Source organism: Salvelinus fontinalis, chromosome 11, assembly GCF_029448725.1.
Source record: "Salvelinus fontinalis isolate EN_2023a chromosome 11, ASM2944872v1, whole genome shotgun sequence".
NCBI lineage: Eukaryota > Metazoa > Chordata > Actinopteri > Salmoniformes > Salmonidae > Salvelinus > Salvelinus fontinalis.
Window position 1 is genome coordinate 26,964,254 of NC_074675.1, and position 18,783 is coordinate 26,983,036.

At 44.4% G+C, this 18,783-nt stretch overlaps 1 protein-coding gene across 2 annotated transcripts; it reads right to left on the reverse strand.

The window, feature by feature from the left end:
* Window positions 1-9,616: 9,616 nt before the first annotated feature.
* LOC129865400 (DENN domain-containing protein 11-like) lies at window positions 9,617-18,777 on the reverse strand. Of its 2 annotated transcripts, XM_055938175.1 has the most exons (10): window positions 18,358-18,777; window positions 17,828-18,252; window positions 16,943-17,042; window positions 16,367-16,525; window positions 14,167-14,323; window positions 13,868-14,006; window positions 13,535-13,666; window positions 13,031-13,181; window positions 12,856-12,924; window positions 9,617-12,673 (listed from the first exon to the last, which is right to left on the reverse strand). In XM_055938175.1, the coding sequence occupies exons 2-10, from the start codon at window positions 18,216-18,218 to the stop codon at window positions 12,478-12,480; spliced, it is 1,494 nt and encodes a 497-aa protein (XP_055794150.1). In that variant the 5' UTR covers window positions 18,219-18,252; window positions 18,358-18,777; the 3' UTR covers window positions 9,617-12,477. The 2 variants fall into 2 exon arrangements, with proteins under 2 accessions (XP_055794150.1, XP_055794149.1); XM_055938174.1 differs by having other exon boundaries at window positions 17,828-18,777.
* Window positions 18,778-18,783: the final 6 nt, after the last annotated feature.

Sequence of the window (18,783 nt, forward strand, 5' to 3'; positions counted from 1 at the left end):
GGTTCATCCTTGGGAGCAATTTCCAAATGCCTGAAGGTACCACGTTCATCTGTGCAAACAATATTACACAAGTATTAACACCATGGGACCAAGCAGCCATCATACCACTCAGGAAGGAGACGCGGTCTGGCTCCTAGAGATGAACGTACTTTGGTGTGAAAAGTACAAATCATCCCAGAACAACAGCAAAGGACCTTGTGAAGATACTGGAGGAAACGGGTACAAAAGTATCTATATCCACAGTAAAACGAGTCCTATATCGACATAACCTGAAATGCCGCTCAGCAAGGAAGAAGCCACTGCTCCAAAAACAGACTATGGTTTGCAACTGCACATGGGGACAAAGATCATACTTTTTGGAGAAATTTCTTCTGGTCAGATGAAACAAAAATAGAACTGTTTGGCCATAATGACCATTGTTATGTTTGGAGGAAAAAGGGGGACGCTTGCAAGCTGAAGAACACCATCCCAACCGTGAAGCACGGGGGTGGTAGCATCATGTTGTGGGGGTTCTTTGCTGCAGGAGGGACTGGTGCATTTCACAAAATAGATGGCATCATGAGGATGGAACATTATGTGGAAATATTGAAGCAACATCTCAAGACATCAGTCAAGTTAAAGCTTGGTCGCAAATGGGTCTTCCAAATGGACAATGACCCCAAGCATACTTCCAAAGTTGTGGCAAAATGGCTTGAGGACAACAAAGTCAAGGCATTGGAGTGGCCATCACAAAGCCCTGACCTCAATGCTATAGAACATTTGTAGGCAGATTTGAAAAGCATGTGCGAGCAAGGAGTCCTACAAACCTGACTCAGTTATACCAGCTCTGTCAGGAGGAATGGGCCAAAATTCACCCAACTTATTGTGGGAAACTTGTGGAAGGCTACCCGAAACGTTTGACCCAAGTTAAGCAATTTAAAGGCAATGCTACCAAATACTCATTGAGTGTATGTAAACTTCTGACCCGATGGGAATGTGATAAAGGAAACAAAAGCTGAAATAAATCATTCTCTCTACTATTATTCTGACATTTCACAGTCTTAAAATTAAGTGGTGATCCTAACTGACCTAAAACAGGGAATTTTTACTAGGATTAAATGTCAGGAATTGTTAAAAACTGAGTTTAAATGTATTTGGCTAAGGTGTATGTAAACTTCCGACTTCAACTGTATGTGCACCACGTCATTGCTCTCTTGATTAATCTCGCCCGGGCGCCCATGTAGGTGTGTTTTGCATCCGCTGGAAGTTGATTGCCTTCTATTTGGAACCGCGCTGCCTCCCGGGTTTGAGCCAGGTGCACTTTTCTAAGCCCAGTGCCTTCCCAATGAGACATTTTTGGAAAATTCTAACATTTCGTTTATCGAAAAGAGATGCACCATGCTGCCTTGTCGACAAAATGACAGAGCAGATTACTGTTCCATTGAGAAGGGTGCTCCTCCTTCCCCGCTGTCGCCCAATGATATAAGGGGCCATATACCGGTGCCTCGCCAGTTGATAATAATAGAATACACCCTTTCTCTGCTGTGGCCACTTAGCCGTTGGGCCCGCCCTGCGACATCATTGGATAACGCTGGGCAGGCCTCTTGCTAGCTCAAATATGAAAGGCTGAAGCTCATTGGCAAGAACTTGCATTGCCAGGAGGCTGGCCCATGTAGGGGGAAATATAGGGAAGTGGTGCAACACAGCTTCAAGAAAGGTCACATCAATCTAGGGATTTATTGAATATATTCAGTTGGACAACTGACTAGGTATCCCCCTTTCCATTGAATACATCCAGCCCAAAGTGGGAGGTTTAAAAATGATTTCACCAAAGTACAGGAGCATCTCTTTAAGTAAATATATTCCTATGGAGAAGTTCTACACGTTTTATGGAGATGGAGACCTTCCACTATATACACTACATGACCAAAAGTATGTGGACACCTGCTTGTCAAACATCTCATTACAAATCATGGGTGTTAATATGGAGTAGGTCCCTCCCCTTTGCTGCTATAACAGCTTCTCCACTCTTCTGGGAAGGCTTTCCACTAGATGTTAGACCATTGCTGCGGGAAATGGCTTCCACTCAGTCGCAAGAGCATTAGTGAGGCCGGGCACTGATGTTGGGTGATAATGCTTGGCTCACAGTCAGTGTTCCAATATATCCTAAAGGTGTTCAATGGGGTTGAGGTCAGGGCTCTGTGCAGGCCAGTCAAGTTCTTCCACACAGATCTCGACAAAACATTTCTGTATAGACCTTGCTTTATGCACAGGGGCATTGTCATGCTAAAAACAGGAAAGGTCCTTCCCCAAACTGTTGCCAGAAAGTTGGAAGCCCAGAATCGTCTAGAATGTCATTGTATGCTGTAGTGTTAAGATTTCCCTTCACTGGAACTAAGGGGTCTAGCCCGAACGATGGAAAAACAGACCCAGACCATTATTCCTCCTCCACCAAACTTTACAGTTGGCACTATGCATTTGTGCAGGTAGCTTTCTCCTGGCATCCGCCAAACCCAGATTCGTCCATCGGACTGCCAGATGGTGAAGCGTGATTCATCAGTCCAGAGAACACATTTCTACTGCTCCAGAGTCCAATGGCAGCAAGCTTTACACCACTCCAGCCGACGCTTGGCATTGCACATGGTGATCTTAGGCTTGCTCGGGCTATGGAAACACATTTCAAGAAGCTCCCGACGAACAGTTTTTGTGCTGGGGTTGCTTCCAGAGGCAGTTTGGAACTCGGTAGTGAGTGTTGCAACCGAGGACAGACGATCTTTACGCGCTTCAGCACTTGTCGGTCCGGTTCTGTGAGCTTGTGTGACCTACCACTTCGCAGCTGAGCCGTTGTTGCTCCTAGAAGTTTCCATTTCACAATAACAGCCCTTACAATTCACGGGCAGCTCTAGCAGGGCAGAAATTTGACGAACTGACTTGTTGGAAAGGTGGCATCCTATGAAGGTACCATGTTTAGCAAGATCGCGCCGACAGAGATGGTCGCCTCATTTTGAGTCCTTAGGAAACTATTCAGTATTTTGTTTTTTAATGTATTATTTCTTACATTGTTACCCGAGGAACTCTTACGTTCCAGCCAGGAAGAACAATTGGATATAAGAGCGACGTCAACTTACCAACATTACGACCAGGAATACGACTTTCCCGAAGCAGATCCTCTGTTTGGACTACCACCCAGGACAATGGATCTAATCCCAGAAGCCGACCCAAAACAACTACACTGTAGAAGGGGCAGACGGAGTGGCCTCCTGGTCAGGCTCTGTAGACATGCACATCGCCCACCGCTCCCGATTATACTATTCACCAATGTCCAGTCTCTTGAGAACAAGGTAGATGAAATTCGAGCAAGGGTTTCCATCCAGAGAGACATCAGAGATTGTAACATTCTCTGTTTCACAGAAACATGGTTCTCTCGGGATATGTTGTTGGAATCGGTTCAGCCACCGAGCTTCTCCATACATCGCGCTGACAGAGATAAAAACCTCTCTGGGAAGAGGAAGGGCGTGGGTGTATGCTTCATGATTTACGACTCATGGTGTAATCATAACAAGGAAGTGCATTGGAGATTTTGTACCCACTGTGACTATTAAAACCTACCCTAACCAGAAATCGTGGATGGATGGCGGCATTCACAGAAAACTGAAAGCACGAACCACCGCATTTAACCATGGAAAGGGGTCTTGGAATATGGCTGAATATAAACAGTGTAGCTATACCTCCGCAAGGCAATCAAACAAGCAAAATGCCCGTACAGGGACAAAGTGGAGTCGCAATTCAACGGCTCAGACACGAAATCACGGATTACAAAAAGAAAACCAGCCATGTCACGGACACCGATGTCACGCTTCCAGACAAACTTAACACCTTCTTTACCAGCTTTCAAATCAAATCAAAATTATTTATATAGCCCTTCTTACATCAGCTGATATCTCAAAGTGCTGTACAGAAACCCAGCCTAAAACTCCAAACAGCAAGCAATGCAGGTGTAGAAGCACGGTGGCTAGGAAAAACTCCCTAGAAAGGCCAAAACCTAGGAAGAAACCTAGAGAGGAACCAGGCTACAAGGGGTGGCCAGTCCTCTTCTGGCTGTGCCGGGTGGAGATTATAACAGAACATGGCCAAGATGTTCAAATGTTCATAAATGACCAGCATGGTCAAATAATAATAATCACAGTAGTTGTCGAGGGTGCAGCAAGTCAGCACCTCAGGAGTAAATGTCAGTTGGCTTTTCATAGCCGATCATTAAGAGTATCTCTACCGCTCCTGCGATCTCTAGAGAGTTGAAAACAGCAGGTCTGGGACAGGTAGCACGTCCGGTGAACAGGTCAGGGTTCCATAGCCGCAGGCATAACAGTTGAAACTGGAGCAGCAGCACGGCCAGGTGGACTGGGGACAGCAAGGAGTCATCATTTGAGGATAATACAGTGCCACCGTCGCGGCCCGCTAACAAGGACTGCATCCTCCCTTCTCCGTGGCCGACGTGAGTAAAACATTTAAATGTGTTAACCCTCGCAGGGCTGCTGGCTCAGACGACATCCCTAGCCGTGTCCTCAGAGCATGCGCAGACCAGCTGGCTGGTGTGTTTACGGACATATTCAATGGCTCCCTATCCCAGTCTGCTGTCCCCACATGCTTCGAGATGGCCGCCATTGTTCCTGTACCCATTAGGCAAAGATAACTGAACTAAATGACTACCTCCCCGTAGCACTCACTTCTGTCATCATGAAGTGCTCTGAGAGACTAGTCAAGGAATATCACCTCCATCTTACCGGCCACCCTAGACCCACTTCAGTTTGCATACCACCCCAACAGATCCACAGACAATGCAATCGTCATCAGACTGCACACTGCCCTATCCCATCTGGACAAGAGGAATACCTATGTAAGAATGCTGTTCATTGACTACAGCTCAACATTCAACACCATAGTACCCTCCAAGCTCATTATCAAGCTGGAGGCCCTGGGTCTCAACCCCACCCTGTGCAATTGGGTCCTGGACTTTCTGATGGGTCGCCCCCAGGTGGTGAAGGTAGGAAACAACATCTCCACTTCGCTGACCCTCAACACTGGAGCCCCACAAGGGTGCATGCTCAGCCCCCTCCTGTACTCCCTGTTTACCCATGACTGTGTGGCCATGCATGCCTCCAACTCAATCATCAAATTTCAGACAACAGTAGTGGGCTTGATGACCAACAAAAACAAGACAGCCTACAGGGAGGAGGTGAGGGCACCTCGGAGTGTGGTGTCAGGAAAACAACCTCTCACTCAACATCAACAAAACAAAGGAGATGATTGTGGACTTCAGGAAACAGCAGAGGGAGCACCCCCCTATCCACATCAAAGGGACAGCAGTGGAGAAGGTGGAAAGTGTTAAGTTCCTCGGCTTACACATCACAGACAAACAGCTCCTCTTCAACCTCAGGAGGCTGAAGAAATTTGGCTTGTCACCCAAAAACCTGACACACTTTTACAGATGCACAATCGAGAGCATCCTATCGGGCTGTATCACAGCCTGGTACGGCAACTGTACCGCCCTCAACCGCAAGGCTCTCCAGAGGGTGGTGCGGTTTGCACAACGCATCACCGGGGGGCAAACTACTTGCCCTCCATGACACCTACATGACACGATGTCACAGGAAGGCCAAAAAGATCATCAAGGACATCAACCACCCGAGCCACTGCCTGTTCACACTGTTACCATGCATAAGGCGAGGTCAGTACGGGTGCATCAAAGCTGGGACTGAGAGACTAAAAAACAGCTTCTATCTCTAGGCCATCAGACTGTTAAACAGCCATCACTAACTCAGAGAGGCTCCTGCCTACATGGAGACCCAATCACTGGCCACTAACAAATGGATCACTAGTCACTTTAAACAATGGCACTTTAAATAATGCCACTTTAATAATGTTTACATATCTTACATTACTCATATCATATGTACAGTATATACTGTATTTTATACCATGTATTGCACCATGCCTATGCCGCTCGGCCATTGTTCATCCATATATTTGTATGTACATATTCTCATTCACCCCTTTAGATTTGTGTATCGGGTAGTTGTTGGGGAATTGTTAGATTACTTGTTAGATATTAATGCACTGTCGGAACTAGAAGCACAGACATTTCGCTACACTCGCATTAACATCTGCTAACCATGTGTATGTGAACAATAACATTTCATTTGATTCGTTGAAAGTCACTGAGCTCTTCAGTAAGGCTATTCTACTGCTAATGTTTGTCTATGGAGATTGCTTGGCCGCCTGCTCGATTTGATACACCCGTCAGCAACGGGTGGGGCTGAAATAGCCGAATCCACCTATTTGAAGGGGTATCCACATACAGGTTCAGTTCTCTCACACCTTTTCCCTGCGTCACCTTAAAATGATTTTTAGTTCAACATGTTATATTTCTCTCCTGTTACGTCACAAACACGTTACATTTCTCCTACATTGCCTGACTACATTTTGTAGTCGTGTGTGTTTGAGGGGTGTTTTTCTGGGGCATGGGCTCAGGGAGAGTGTGGAGGGGGCAGAGAGTTTGATTGAAAGCCAAGAGATTGAAGCTACAGACACAACCCACAAGCACTAGCAGTCAGATCATCACCACCACCGCTGACATCTGGGATGACCTGAAGCAGCTGAGAAACATGGTGCACAACCCGGGAACCATCGTGGTGAAGATGAGCAACATGGAAGCCAGACTGGAGAGGAAGAATGCAGGTACAGTGCATTTGAAAAGTATTCAGACCCCTTGACTTTTTACACGTGTTGTTATGTTACAACCTTATTTTAAAAGGGATTTGTTTTCATCAATCTACAGACAATACCCCATAATGACAAAGCAAAATCAGTTTTTTTGAATTTTTTGCAAATTTATAAATAACAAAACATTTTAAATTTCACATTTACACAAGTATTCAGATGCTTTGCTCAGTATTTTTTTGAAGCACCTTTGGCAGCGATTACAGCCTTGAGTCTTCTTGGGTATGATGCTACAACCTGTATTTGGGGCGTTTCTCCGATTCTTCTCTGCAGATCCTCTCAAGCTCTGTCAGGTTGGATGGGGAGCATCGCTGCACAGCTATTTTCAGGTCTCACCAGAGATGTTCGAGTCCGGGCTCTGGCTGGGCCACTCAAGGACTTTCAGAGACTTGTCCCAAAGCCACTCCTGCGTTGTCTTGGCTGTGTGCGTAGGGTCGTTGTCCTGTTAGAAGGTGAACCTTCGCCCCAGTTTGAGGTCCTGAGCACTCTAGAGCAGGTTTTTATCAAGGATCTCTCTGTACATTGCTCCATTCATCTTTCCCTCTATCCTGACATGACGCTTGGCATCCAGGCCAAAGAGTTCAATTTTTGTTTCATCAGACCAGACAATCTTGTTTCTCATGGTCTGAGTCCTTTAGGTGCCTTTTGACAAACTCCAAGCGTACTGTCATGGGCCTTTTACTGAGGAGTGCCTTCCGTCTGGCCACTCTACCATAAAGGCCTGATTGGTGGAGTGCTGCAGAGATGGTTGTCCGTCTGGAAAGTTCTCCCATCTTCACAGAGGAACTCTTGAGCTCTGTCAGAGTGACCATCGGGTTCTTGGTCACCCTGACCAAGGCCCTTCTCTCCCGATTGCTCAGTTTGGCCGGGTGGCCAGCTCTAGGAAGAGTCTTGGTTCTAAACGTCTTCCATTTAAGGATGATGGAGACCACTGTGTTCTTGTGGACCTTCAATGCTGCAGAAATGTTTTGGTATCCTTCCCCAGATCTGTGCCTTGACACAATCCTGTCTCGGAGCTCTACAGACAATTACTTCAACTTCATGGCTTGGTTTTTTCTCTGACGTGCACTGTCAACTGTGGGACCTTATGTAGACAGGTATATGCCTTTCCAAATCATGTCCAATCATTTGAATTTACCACAGGTGGATTCCAATGGAGTTGTAGAAACATCTGAAGGATGATCAATGGAAACAGAATGCACCTGAGCTCAATTTTGAGTCTCATAGCAAAGGGTCTGAATACTTATGTAAATAAGGGATTTCAATGTTTTATTTAATCAATTTTAGAATAATTTCCGAATGCACTGTATGTATAAATATGGAATTTGTTTCATTATGATATTGGTTCAGTGGAGGACAACAGCTTTTGAGTGTTTATTTGAATTGTATTTTTATTCCATCCGTTGGTGCCAGATTGAGTGCCAGTTAGAGGTAGGGGAGCTGAAAACTGATAATACAGGTAAAGGACTGACCGATACAGATCCCTGTGTGTTTGTTGAATGTGTAACCTGTTAGGTATTTTAATGTCTACTTGCTAAAAGTTTGTCAACTACAGTCTTTCATTGTAAGTTGTAAAGTGTTACGTCTGTAGTGTATGTTTTGTTGTGTTTCTGGACCACAGGAAGATTAACTGTTGTCACGAGGAACCAAATAAAGATACAGATCTCACTGGGGACAGACGTCAGTTTAATGTCTAGTTGTGATTTACATTTGGTTGAGTTGTCAAGTAATGTGAATTTATCGTGAAATCAATCAAAACATTCACCATGTCATTGGATTTGGGTGAAAATTTGGTTGAAAAAAATACAAAATGTCCTTACGTAGATGATTTTTTCCAAATTCAATCAGTTTTCCACGTTAATTAATTCAACGTCATCACATTGAATTGTTTGGTTGAAATGACGTGGAAACAACAATATTGATTCAACCAGTTTTTGCTCAGTGGGATATAGGCTACTGTATGTGTAGGCCTACGGATGTTCATTTGGTTCACTGCGGATGTTCATTTGGTTCGCTATGAGTTTGGTTCAACAGTTTTGAGCACTGTTGTTTTTCTCCATAATTCCAGCCATGGGGGTCAGACTAAGTGCCAGTGAGGAGGTATAGGAGCTGAAGACCGAAAATTCAGGTAACGTGCATTCTGTATAAGATTGGAAGTTAATTTGGTTCATTATTATATCGGTTTGTGAAAGATCTGTGGCTCTATTCAATCTGTATTGCTGAAGCCTTACAGATTGCGCTATAGAAATGTAAAGATAATTTCCGATTGAGCCGGCAAATGCAGTCCCCGCTAATGTGAGAACATTGCCTTTCAATCACCCTGTAGCGCTGAACTTCCGCGATACGGATTGAATAGAGCGGAATTGAGCGGCTTTTGAGAATTCCTGACCATAATTCCAGCCATGAGTGCCATACTGAATGCCAGTGAGGAGGAGCTGAAGAGAAAGAATTCAGTTTCAAGTCAGTTGGCCAAAAACTGTTTCTCATTTGTTTTTTATAGGCAGTCTATTTTATTGGGTATTTCTCATATTATTTTTTTGTTTGTTTCCTTTCATATTATTTTAGCCCTGGAGACCAGAGTGACAGGCAGTGAGTGGCAACAGGTAATTAAACTATGTAAAAAACATTATACTTACGGTAGGTTTAACAAATGTTAAGTTTACTAATGTTTCCTTTCCGGCAATCAAAGCATTGGAGGCCAGACTGTCAGTGAGAGGGAGGTGGAAGTGTTGGAGAGAGAGAAGGCAGATACAGAAAATGAGTTGTTTTCCAGTCCAAAGGGCTGCACTTGTTTGTAACCTGAGGAGGTTGGGTGGCTGTTGGTGAATGTTTTTTTGTTTAGCTTCTTAGCAGAATAATGTAAGCTTTCATGGGCTTTATTTATCTTTCAATAATAAGTGCCAATAGTGACACCACACTTCTACAGAGAAGTCTTCACCAACATCAGCAAGGCCTACAACCCAACTACAGGTAGCCTACTAACCACACAAATCAACACACACTGAATCCCGCATTACCAACAGTTTCTCTAGCCCTGTATATACCTGCTGTAAACATGTGTCCTGATCTTCTCTTTTTACACTTTAAGATTTGATCACAGTCACATCACAATGCCTCTTTTAATCGTCTACACTTGTTGAAAAATGTGGGCACAATCAGAATGTGGACATCAGTACAAAGGCCGCATGTTAGAACCAGGTGTAAACAGGGCTTCTGAGAAACGGACAATGCTGATCTCTCCCTCTCCTCTGATGCAGGTATCTTCACACCGCCAGTAAGAAGGAGTCTAGTACATCAGATTCACTGCAATGGATTACCTCACATCGCCGTTCATCTTTACCACAATGACAAAAGTGTTCTGCTAAATGACCAATACGGTACCCATGGAGATCTTCTGTTCTTGTCTAATGCATTCTCTAGAGCTGGTGGAGGGGGATGCGATCTACATGCATCTCCCCTCGGGCTGGGGGCTCTTTTACAATTCTGATAACTACAACACCTTTAGTGGCTTCCTGCTCTTCACTATGTGAAGGGAGCACTGTAAATAATGTCATGATTTCTAACGTGAACAGTTCTGATGAATCAATAAGGAGCATCACTAAAAAAAAGGCAGACAATTTTTTTTCAACATTCTTTGTAATTTAGCAGGCGCTCTTGGGGTTAAGTGCCTTGCTCACGGGCACATTAACAGATTTTTCACCTATTCGGCTCTGGGCTTCAAACCAGCGACCATTCGGTAACTGGCCCAACGCTCATAACCACTAGGCTACTTGCCACCCTCAGTCATTCACAGTTTATCATCATTGGTGTAAAGTGTCTCCATCACAGGAGGTTGGTGGAACCTTAACTGGGGAGGACAAGCTCGTGGTAATGGTTGGAGCAGAATAAATGGAATGGTATCAAATACATTGTTTCCATGTGTTTGATACCATTCAGTTGACTCCATTCCAGCCGTTATTATGAGCCGTCCTCCCCTCAGCAGCCTCCGCTGGTCCATTACTGTACATCTGCTTTTCTTCGAATTTATGACAGTCAGAATTGCAGAGGCGCAAATCAAAAAACAATGTTAAACCTCAACAGATATGGAGACAGTATTTTTTGTTACCATTCCCTTCGTATGTTTGACTTCGAGAGCTGCGGCAACACTTTGTTTTGAACCCACAACCTCTAAGCTTCGAGGTAGACATTGAACCACCACCATCACATTGTTTAAGCCTCCTCTTTTGTATGTTTGACAATGAGAGTTGCGGAAACGTACACAATAGCTGAGTAAGATGAGGTTCGAAGCTAGAACCTCTTGGTCTCACGGCAGTAATTGAACCACTGCACCACCGCCTCCATCACATTTGATACCATACTCTGTATGTTCGACATCGAGAGTTGCTGAAACGTACACAACAGTATAAGAAATTAAGTTTTAACCTACAACCTCTTGGTCTGAAGGATAGGATATAACCATTGAGCCAGCAGCTCATTCACATTTTTCACTCTTCGTATATTTGACAGAGAATTGAGGAAACACCACAAGCATACGTTTAAATTTGAGCCCAAAACCTCTTGGTCAAATGGCTGTGATTAAAAGTACATTTTTAAAGTCATATAAAGTTGTTACATTTCTATGTTGGACGTCATAAGAAAGTGTGCTGGTGAGTCCTGACCCCTCTTTCACCAGAAACCAAATCCACATGTGAACTAGTGTTGCGTACGTAGGGCTCGATTCAGTCCGTATCACGGAAGTTGCGTGACTGAAATGTAAAGGTCATTTCCGAATGAGTTGACATATGCAGTGTTTACCGTGAATGCAGTCTCCATGAACGCATACACGTTGCCTTTAAATGTATATCACACTGTAGCGTGGATCTTCAGCGCTACGGATTGAATCGGGCCCTTAGTATCAGGCCTGTAGTATCATGATTATGGATGGTGTTGATGGCCATTTCTATACAATGCTGACCACAGTGGTTTTGGGCTTAGTAGTGACTTAATGGGATCATTTCATAACAAAACACATTCTACAGATCCCTTTCTATTTACAGACAAAAGTTTGGTGATTTCTTCTCTCAAAAACATAAATAAATAGATGTCCTATTAAGAGAAGTGACAAATCCTCCCTCAGTTTGAGGACATCACCACAGACTTTAGATTTGACTCCCCATTTGAAAACATAAGGAAACCTAAGCATGACTTCCTTGGTAAGTTCTGCTCATAGTCACCGAATCTCCAGAGTTCCAGGATGTTTCTGGTTGGCTCCACTCATCCAGAAAAAGAGGGTTGGGGATAGACATGAATGACATTCCTCTGTACTGTACATTTTATTGACAGGCAGGAAGGCGGTGGTTAACAATCCAGATTGAGCACCCATGAATGTCATAGGACAGTACCAAGAACCAAATTCCATTAGTCTTTTCTTGTTCAGTGGGTCTCTCCATTCATTTGCTTTTTTGGCCTGAGGGTCTCCCTTATTTATAAAGCATCTCAGAGTAGGAATGTTGATCTAGGATCAGGTCCTCCCTGTCCATGTAAGTCTTATTCAATGAGCTCTAAAAGACTAAACGGATCTGAGATAAGCACTCCCAACTGGGATGCTTTATGAATACAGGCCCTTGTCTCAGCCTTGCCAAAGTATTGTGACCTCTCAGTCCAGACTCCAGACTGTCTGCATTGAGTCTGTGTGTCTGAGTGTGCAGGATCCTGTAGGTCAGTCAGTTTGCCACCCAGGCCTCAGCTGCAGCAAGGGTGCTCGGTGACCAGGAGGCTGTCATAGCCGTATGTCTCCAGCAGGTGGAGCAGGAAGAGCCTGTCTCCGTGAGGGTCTAGCCCCATGGCCCTCACACTCTCCTGGGTTAGGATGGGCTCAGGTCTCCCTGCCACCTCACTCAGCGTCTGGAAGATACGGTTATTCTGCTCCAGGAAAAACCTACAATGGTAGGGAAAAAATGAGAAATACTTATTTTTTAAAACAATGTTTTCGTGGACATTTTATTTTGTTTATATATAGAAATAAACTGCTTAAGTGTAAAAAAAAATATATATATATAATTTTGAAAGGGTTCTTTATAAACGCCAGTTGTAGACTGGATCCTGGTGTAATATACTGACAGAATGAAGTGGTCCTCTTCACTGGACACACAGTCTCCATTCTCCTCCTGAGAATATAACAGCATCTGCCTGGAAACACCATGTTATCATTATTATCATCACCTCTGTATCGACTACAAGACGATAACATGAACAACATTCTCCCCCTCAGGTTGTTTTGCAGACTGTAATGTACCTCTGTTCAGTGAGTTTGCGGTACTTCTCTCGGTCTGCAGCGCTGAGCCGCAGTAAAGGCTTCAGACTCTCTCTGGTCGTCCTCACATTCTGGTTATCTACATAGACGTCGTACAGGTCCCGCTTCTCCTCAAAGATCTTCTCTGTGGTGCCTACACACACACACACACACACACACACACACACACACACACACACACACACACACACACACACACACACACACACACACACACACACACACACACACACACACACACACACACACACACACACACACACACACACGCCCCTCAGTTGTATTGAAAAAGTCTCAAGTGTATTCCGCTCTGTCTCTCATAGATGTGAAAGAAATAGACCGGTTGTAGAAGTGATAGCAAGACCCTACAATGCATCCATCATATTGCTTTCACCCATCTTCAGTTTTCAGAACAGTGCAGATGAATGGAAGATGAATCTACATAAGACTATGTAGATGCCCTATTTCCTGACTCCAGACACTCACATGCTACGTAGGACAGTTCCGTATCCAGAGTATCGATGTCTGCCACGTTGACATAGAAGAAGGGGCGGAACTCTGGCACGGCCACGCCCACCCCCGGGATGGACACGTTGGCCAGGCAACAGCAGCAGTACACTAGGGAGGACAGGAAATAGAGAAAGTTAATTAAAATGTGTATAAAAGTGTATGTTTAAGAGTACATAGGTGAGTAGCATTGTGTTCTTTTGAGCATGAAGAAAACAAACGCAGCTGAGAAGTTACTGTGTATGTCTGTGTCTGTGCTTGCGCCCGTATCAGTGTGTCTGTGCGTGTGCATGTGTTAGTGCTCCCCCTCACCTCTATAACAGACCACGCCCACAGGTGGAGGAGAGAAGATGAGGATACGTCTCCTCAGCAGAGCTAACTTCCACAGGACCATGATCTGCTCCCCAAAGAACTGGATGAACTGAGACATGCAGCCAGCTGGGTGGGTGATCTGGAGGGAGGAGGAGAGATACTGTCATCATCATCATCATCATCATCATCATCATCATCATCACCACCATCAATACTAGCAGCACAATAATACACATACAGAATCCCACCACCTAAAATACCATTTCATATTTGCGTAATAGTAAACCACACCCTCTCACCTTCATCTCAGGGTGCATACAGTGGTTGAGTGCTGCTCCCCAGGGACTGCCAGGACATGCAGTAACCACACTCTCCCCATCGGGGGGCAGCACTGATCTCTTATCCTCAAAGAACGCCTCCAGAGGAGAATACTGGCCAGGAGTTTTCAACTGGAGCCTGGATCAGACACACACACACATGTACGCACACACACAAATTGAAAGTAATACAGGCAATGTAAGCAGAATGCATGCAGGTAATTATATTCGAGCAAGGGCCTGAGATGGACAGGAAAAGACAGGCAGACAGAAAGAATGAGACTGGGATTGGGATTCACATCAGGGGGCTCTAATATCACCTCTGAAGGGTTAATCCCAAAATATGGTCCATTTAACCCAAGATTAATCAGTGGTAATACAAGATTTGGGTTCATTTGTAGCTATCTAATGTAAAGTCATTGTGTATCTGTCTAGGAATGGGTCTGTTATTGTGTCTGGGGGAAGATTACCATAGTGGGAATTCTCCTTGTCACCCTATAATAACAGAGCAGGTAGAAGTTGCTCCTCAACACTGATACAGGAACAGTTGTTTCCATCCCCCCCTAATGATAAATTATTGGGAGTATGGTAATCTGATCCTAGATCTGTTGTTAGGGGCAACCTCCACTTCGAGCTATGCTAACATCGTCAGCATTCTCTCTTCAACTCTACTAAGGGTTGACATCTAAATGGCAATCTGTGTGTATAACATTGACGACTGATAATGTGAGTTATGCATGCAGAGTAGGCCTCACGTTAGGATTCATCCTGGCCTATCAATGCAACAGTAGTGTCCTTGAAATAACAGTTGAGCATGCTACTCACACTAAACATGATGGGCTAAAAACAACCCAATGTTGGATATTTGGTGAGCCAGAGCTGGTTAAATAATGGACGGAACATATGTTGGGTTATTTTGACTCAGCCAGTTGGGTTGCATGAATAGACCAACAAATTGGGATTACCCAAACATGGGTTAATTTAACCATCAATTGGTTATTTTTACTCTATGCTGGGTTGACCTAGCAGCTGGGTCTTTTTTAATGTAATCCTTTGGTTATTTTCAGGAGGCGTGGTTTATCAGGGGCGTAGCTTTCAGATACCTCTTATTGGCCACCCATGAGAGTAAATGTCAGTCCTGTTCATCATGTTAAGTTTACTTACTGCAAATAAAAAGATTCCTTTTTATTAAAGACGTCCTATGCAGATATCGCTCTGCTATTTTCTGGTTGCTAAAATTCTGATAGTTTGCTTAATTTCAGTGTCTGTGACAAAACAAGCAAGTATAGTGTAGAGAATCAGTGTACCATCTAAACCAGGGTTTCCAAAACTCGGTCCTGGGGTCCCTCAGGGTGAACATTCTGTTTTTTGCCCTAGCACTATACAGCTGATTCAAATAATCAAAGATTGATGAGTTGGTATAATAAGGTATACCACCTTATTGGATCCCATAGGCTTTTAGTGAACTCATACACTTCTGTAAGCAGCTACAAAAATGCCAATGTTTAACCATAACATGTGATAACTATGCAACAGAAGAGACGAATAGGAATTACATTTACACTCGTGGGTGGCTAAAAAGAGGAAGTGAGAGGAAGAGCAAAAAAGAGAAAGGGCTATCTGGAAACTACATTATGTCTGTGTCCAAAATGACACCCTATTACCTATTAGTACAATACTTTTGACCAGAGGGTGCCAGCACAACTTTTGACTCTGGTCAAAAGTAGTGCACTATATAGGGAATAGGGTGCCAATTTCAGACTCAGCCTATCTTGTTGAGCAGGATATGTGACAGATTGCAGTGTGACACCTCTCTCACACACCATGTTTAATGCATGAGATAATTATAAACACCAGGGAGACGACTGTGACTTGAGGGAAGATAAAGAGAGACTGGCATGAGAGAGGATACAGAGAGTGACAGAAAGTGAGAGAGAGTTAAAGAGAGAATGGGGGATATAGAGTACAAGAAACAGAGAAAGAGAGATCCAGAGACAGACTGGGAGAGGGGGAGAGAGGGCAGAGGGTGAGTGAAAGAGAGAGTACAAAGAGAGAGATCCAGTGACAGAAAAAGAGAGAGTGAGGGGAAAGAGCAGCGACCAAAAAAAGAGAGAAAGACAGAGAACAAAAAACAGAGATAATTTATATTATCGTTAGATAACATAACTTAAACAGGTTCTACCTGACTTGGTGTTCCAGGAAGCTCATGTATCGGTACAGCAGGGTGTAAGAGGTTGACAGGATACCCACAGACTTCATTCTTGCCCCCCTCTCCACCACACTATCCACCACCATGTTGGCAAAGCACGCCAGGCCAAAGTACCCGCCCTTACGGAAGTATCTGTGGGGGCCAGAGAGAGGACCATGAGTTGAGCCAAGGGAACATACTGCCCTGCCAGTTGGCCGATTTTTCTGCTGACCATCAGTTCTCAAGTTTTGCTGTCCTGTCAAGGAGGCACAGGGGGTGCATCTAAATGTTCAGTCTAAAAGGTCTTCCTCGCCTTCACTTGTATGCTTTTCTTCATCAGCTTTGCGATTAAATAACAGGGCAGAAGGCTGATGCCTGGTAGCGTTCCCCCATTTCAAATTAGTTTAAATAAAGGACACGAGGATAGGAAGCCTATTAGACTACTGAGATGCATCCAGGATTGGATACAAAGAAAGGATGCCACTTTATACTATTGATATGCACTCAGGATAGGTTTAAAAAATTAAGGATTCAAGTTTAGATGATTGAGATGCAGCCGGGTGTACTTACATAAAGTCGCTGGAGACTCTGTGGGAGCCGCTGGCCATAGCCTTGAACTCTACTCCCTCCAGGTTCATGTCCCCTGGCAGACACCACTCTAACATGTTACCTAAACAGTAAACACACGCACACACACATAAACAGGAGAGTGAAATTAGGCAATACTGTAGCTATGGTTACCACAACAACTGTCCTAAAATGTGAACGTTTTCACAAATGTGCAAACCTGCATGTAGATCAACCAACCAAACATAGGCCTCAAACTATTTGGAATAGGCCATCATTACCAAATGAAGTCAATGCCCTCATTGATTAAAGTAATTCAATCTGCAGTGAAATCCACAGGCTGACTCCCTCTCTCTCCTACTCACTCATTAAGAATGTATAGTCCCAGACAGTCTCAAGACTACATACATAACAACTAATTGGTTGTAAAGCCGGTGGTCAGACATTATCAATAGATGTGTATATCTCGCCTACTATGGCTTATACCTCTCTGATATTCCCGAGGTGAATGACAGGAGTTGCCTTTAGGGTGTGGTCATAGAGAATTCACACATCCCCTGTGACTTTGGGGTTCCGGAGTAAAAATATAGAGGTCTTTGTGTTGAAGAGCATCCTCAAGGCGTAGGCGAATACCACATTATGACCATTGCAGCCAATGGTTGGGGACATCAATTATCTGGCCTAGTTCAAATGAATCCATCCCAAGCTCTCTGATGCAATTTCTGCAAATAATAACCAGTAGGCCTATAATGAACAATAAAATAATTATTATATGCATGGGTGCTATAGGCCTATAGATGTTACAAATTGATGGGTGTGACCATGCAGCTGCTTCTCTAGGCGGAAGCACAGCACGAAAAAAGATCCGATGTCCTCGACTCGACTCACCTGATCTTGTATCAAATGTCACCACAAACACGGCCACGATCGGATCCTTTTCCTCCCATTTCACCATGTTATCGGGCGGCACCTCTCCTTGTCCTGGGGCCGGGGTATGGTCATCCTTGTCGGGACACTGAGCATCCCATTCCGCAGGGATGGGGATCGTGCTCCTGGATGAGAGGGATGTGTCTATGCTAGAGACCGCTGATGTTAAAAACCCAGGACCCCCCGGACTGGTGCTCCACCCTATCCCCGGCGCAGTGCATCCCAACGCCCGACTATTGGCAGGGCTCGGCCCCTTGACGTGCTTCTCCTGTTCTGGTGTGGGAACAGGCTTCTCCGCCGGAGGAACCTCCTCCCAGTCCAGTAGCGGTGCCCGGTCGGACTTCTCCACCATTGCGGCTCAGCTATCGGCGACCCCGGGCTTGACTCTGTGACGAAGGGATGCAGGAGAACAGAATCGTGTACAGACACGGAGCGGAGAGCCCATTCGTAATGCATTAGCTACGCGTTGGTTGAAATAAATCCATACTCACAATTGCAAATGTTAAATTGATTGATTCCGTTGAAACACAAGCTGTCTAATTTGTGTATCATAGCCTGCTCCTTTTGCATAGGGCCATCCAATGATGTACATCCACTTAGGTATAATAAGAGTGTACATAAATTATTCTTCCGTTCTTTTGGAGTGCGTTCAAGATTCCACAATATTATACGTGCTATTGGCAGCTCCTCATGAAAAACGATTTGAAACGTTGGCATCTCGAACACAGCTCATTGTAGATCTCTAGTTCCGAATCGACGCACATTCGATATAGTATTTTTCTATCGAAACTCACAACTAAATACTAAGGGGACAATTTTCTATTAAACACATCATATTTATCGTTTCTTGCAATTGTGTTTGAACTATTTAACATTTCAAAATATTTGTCTGACGTTGAATGTACGGACAATGAAAC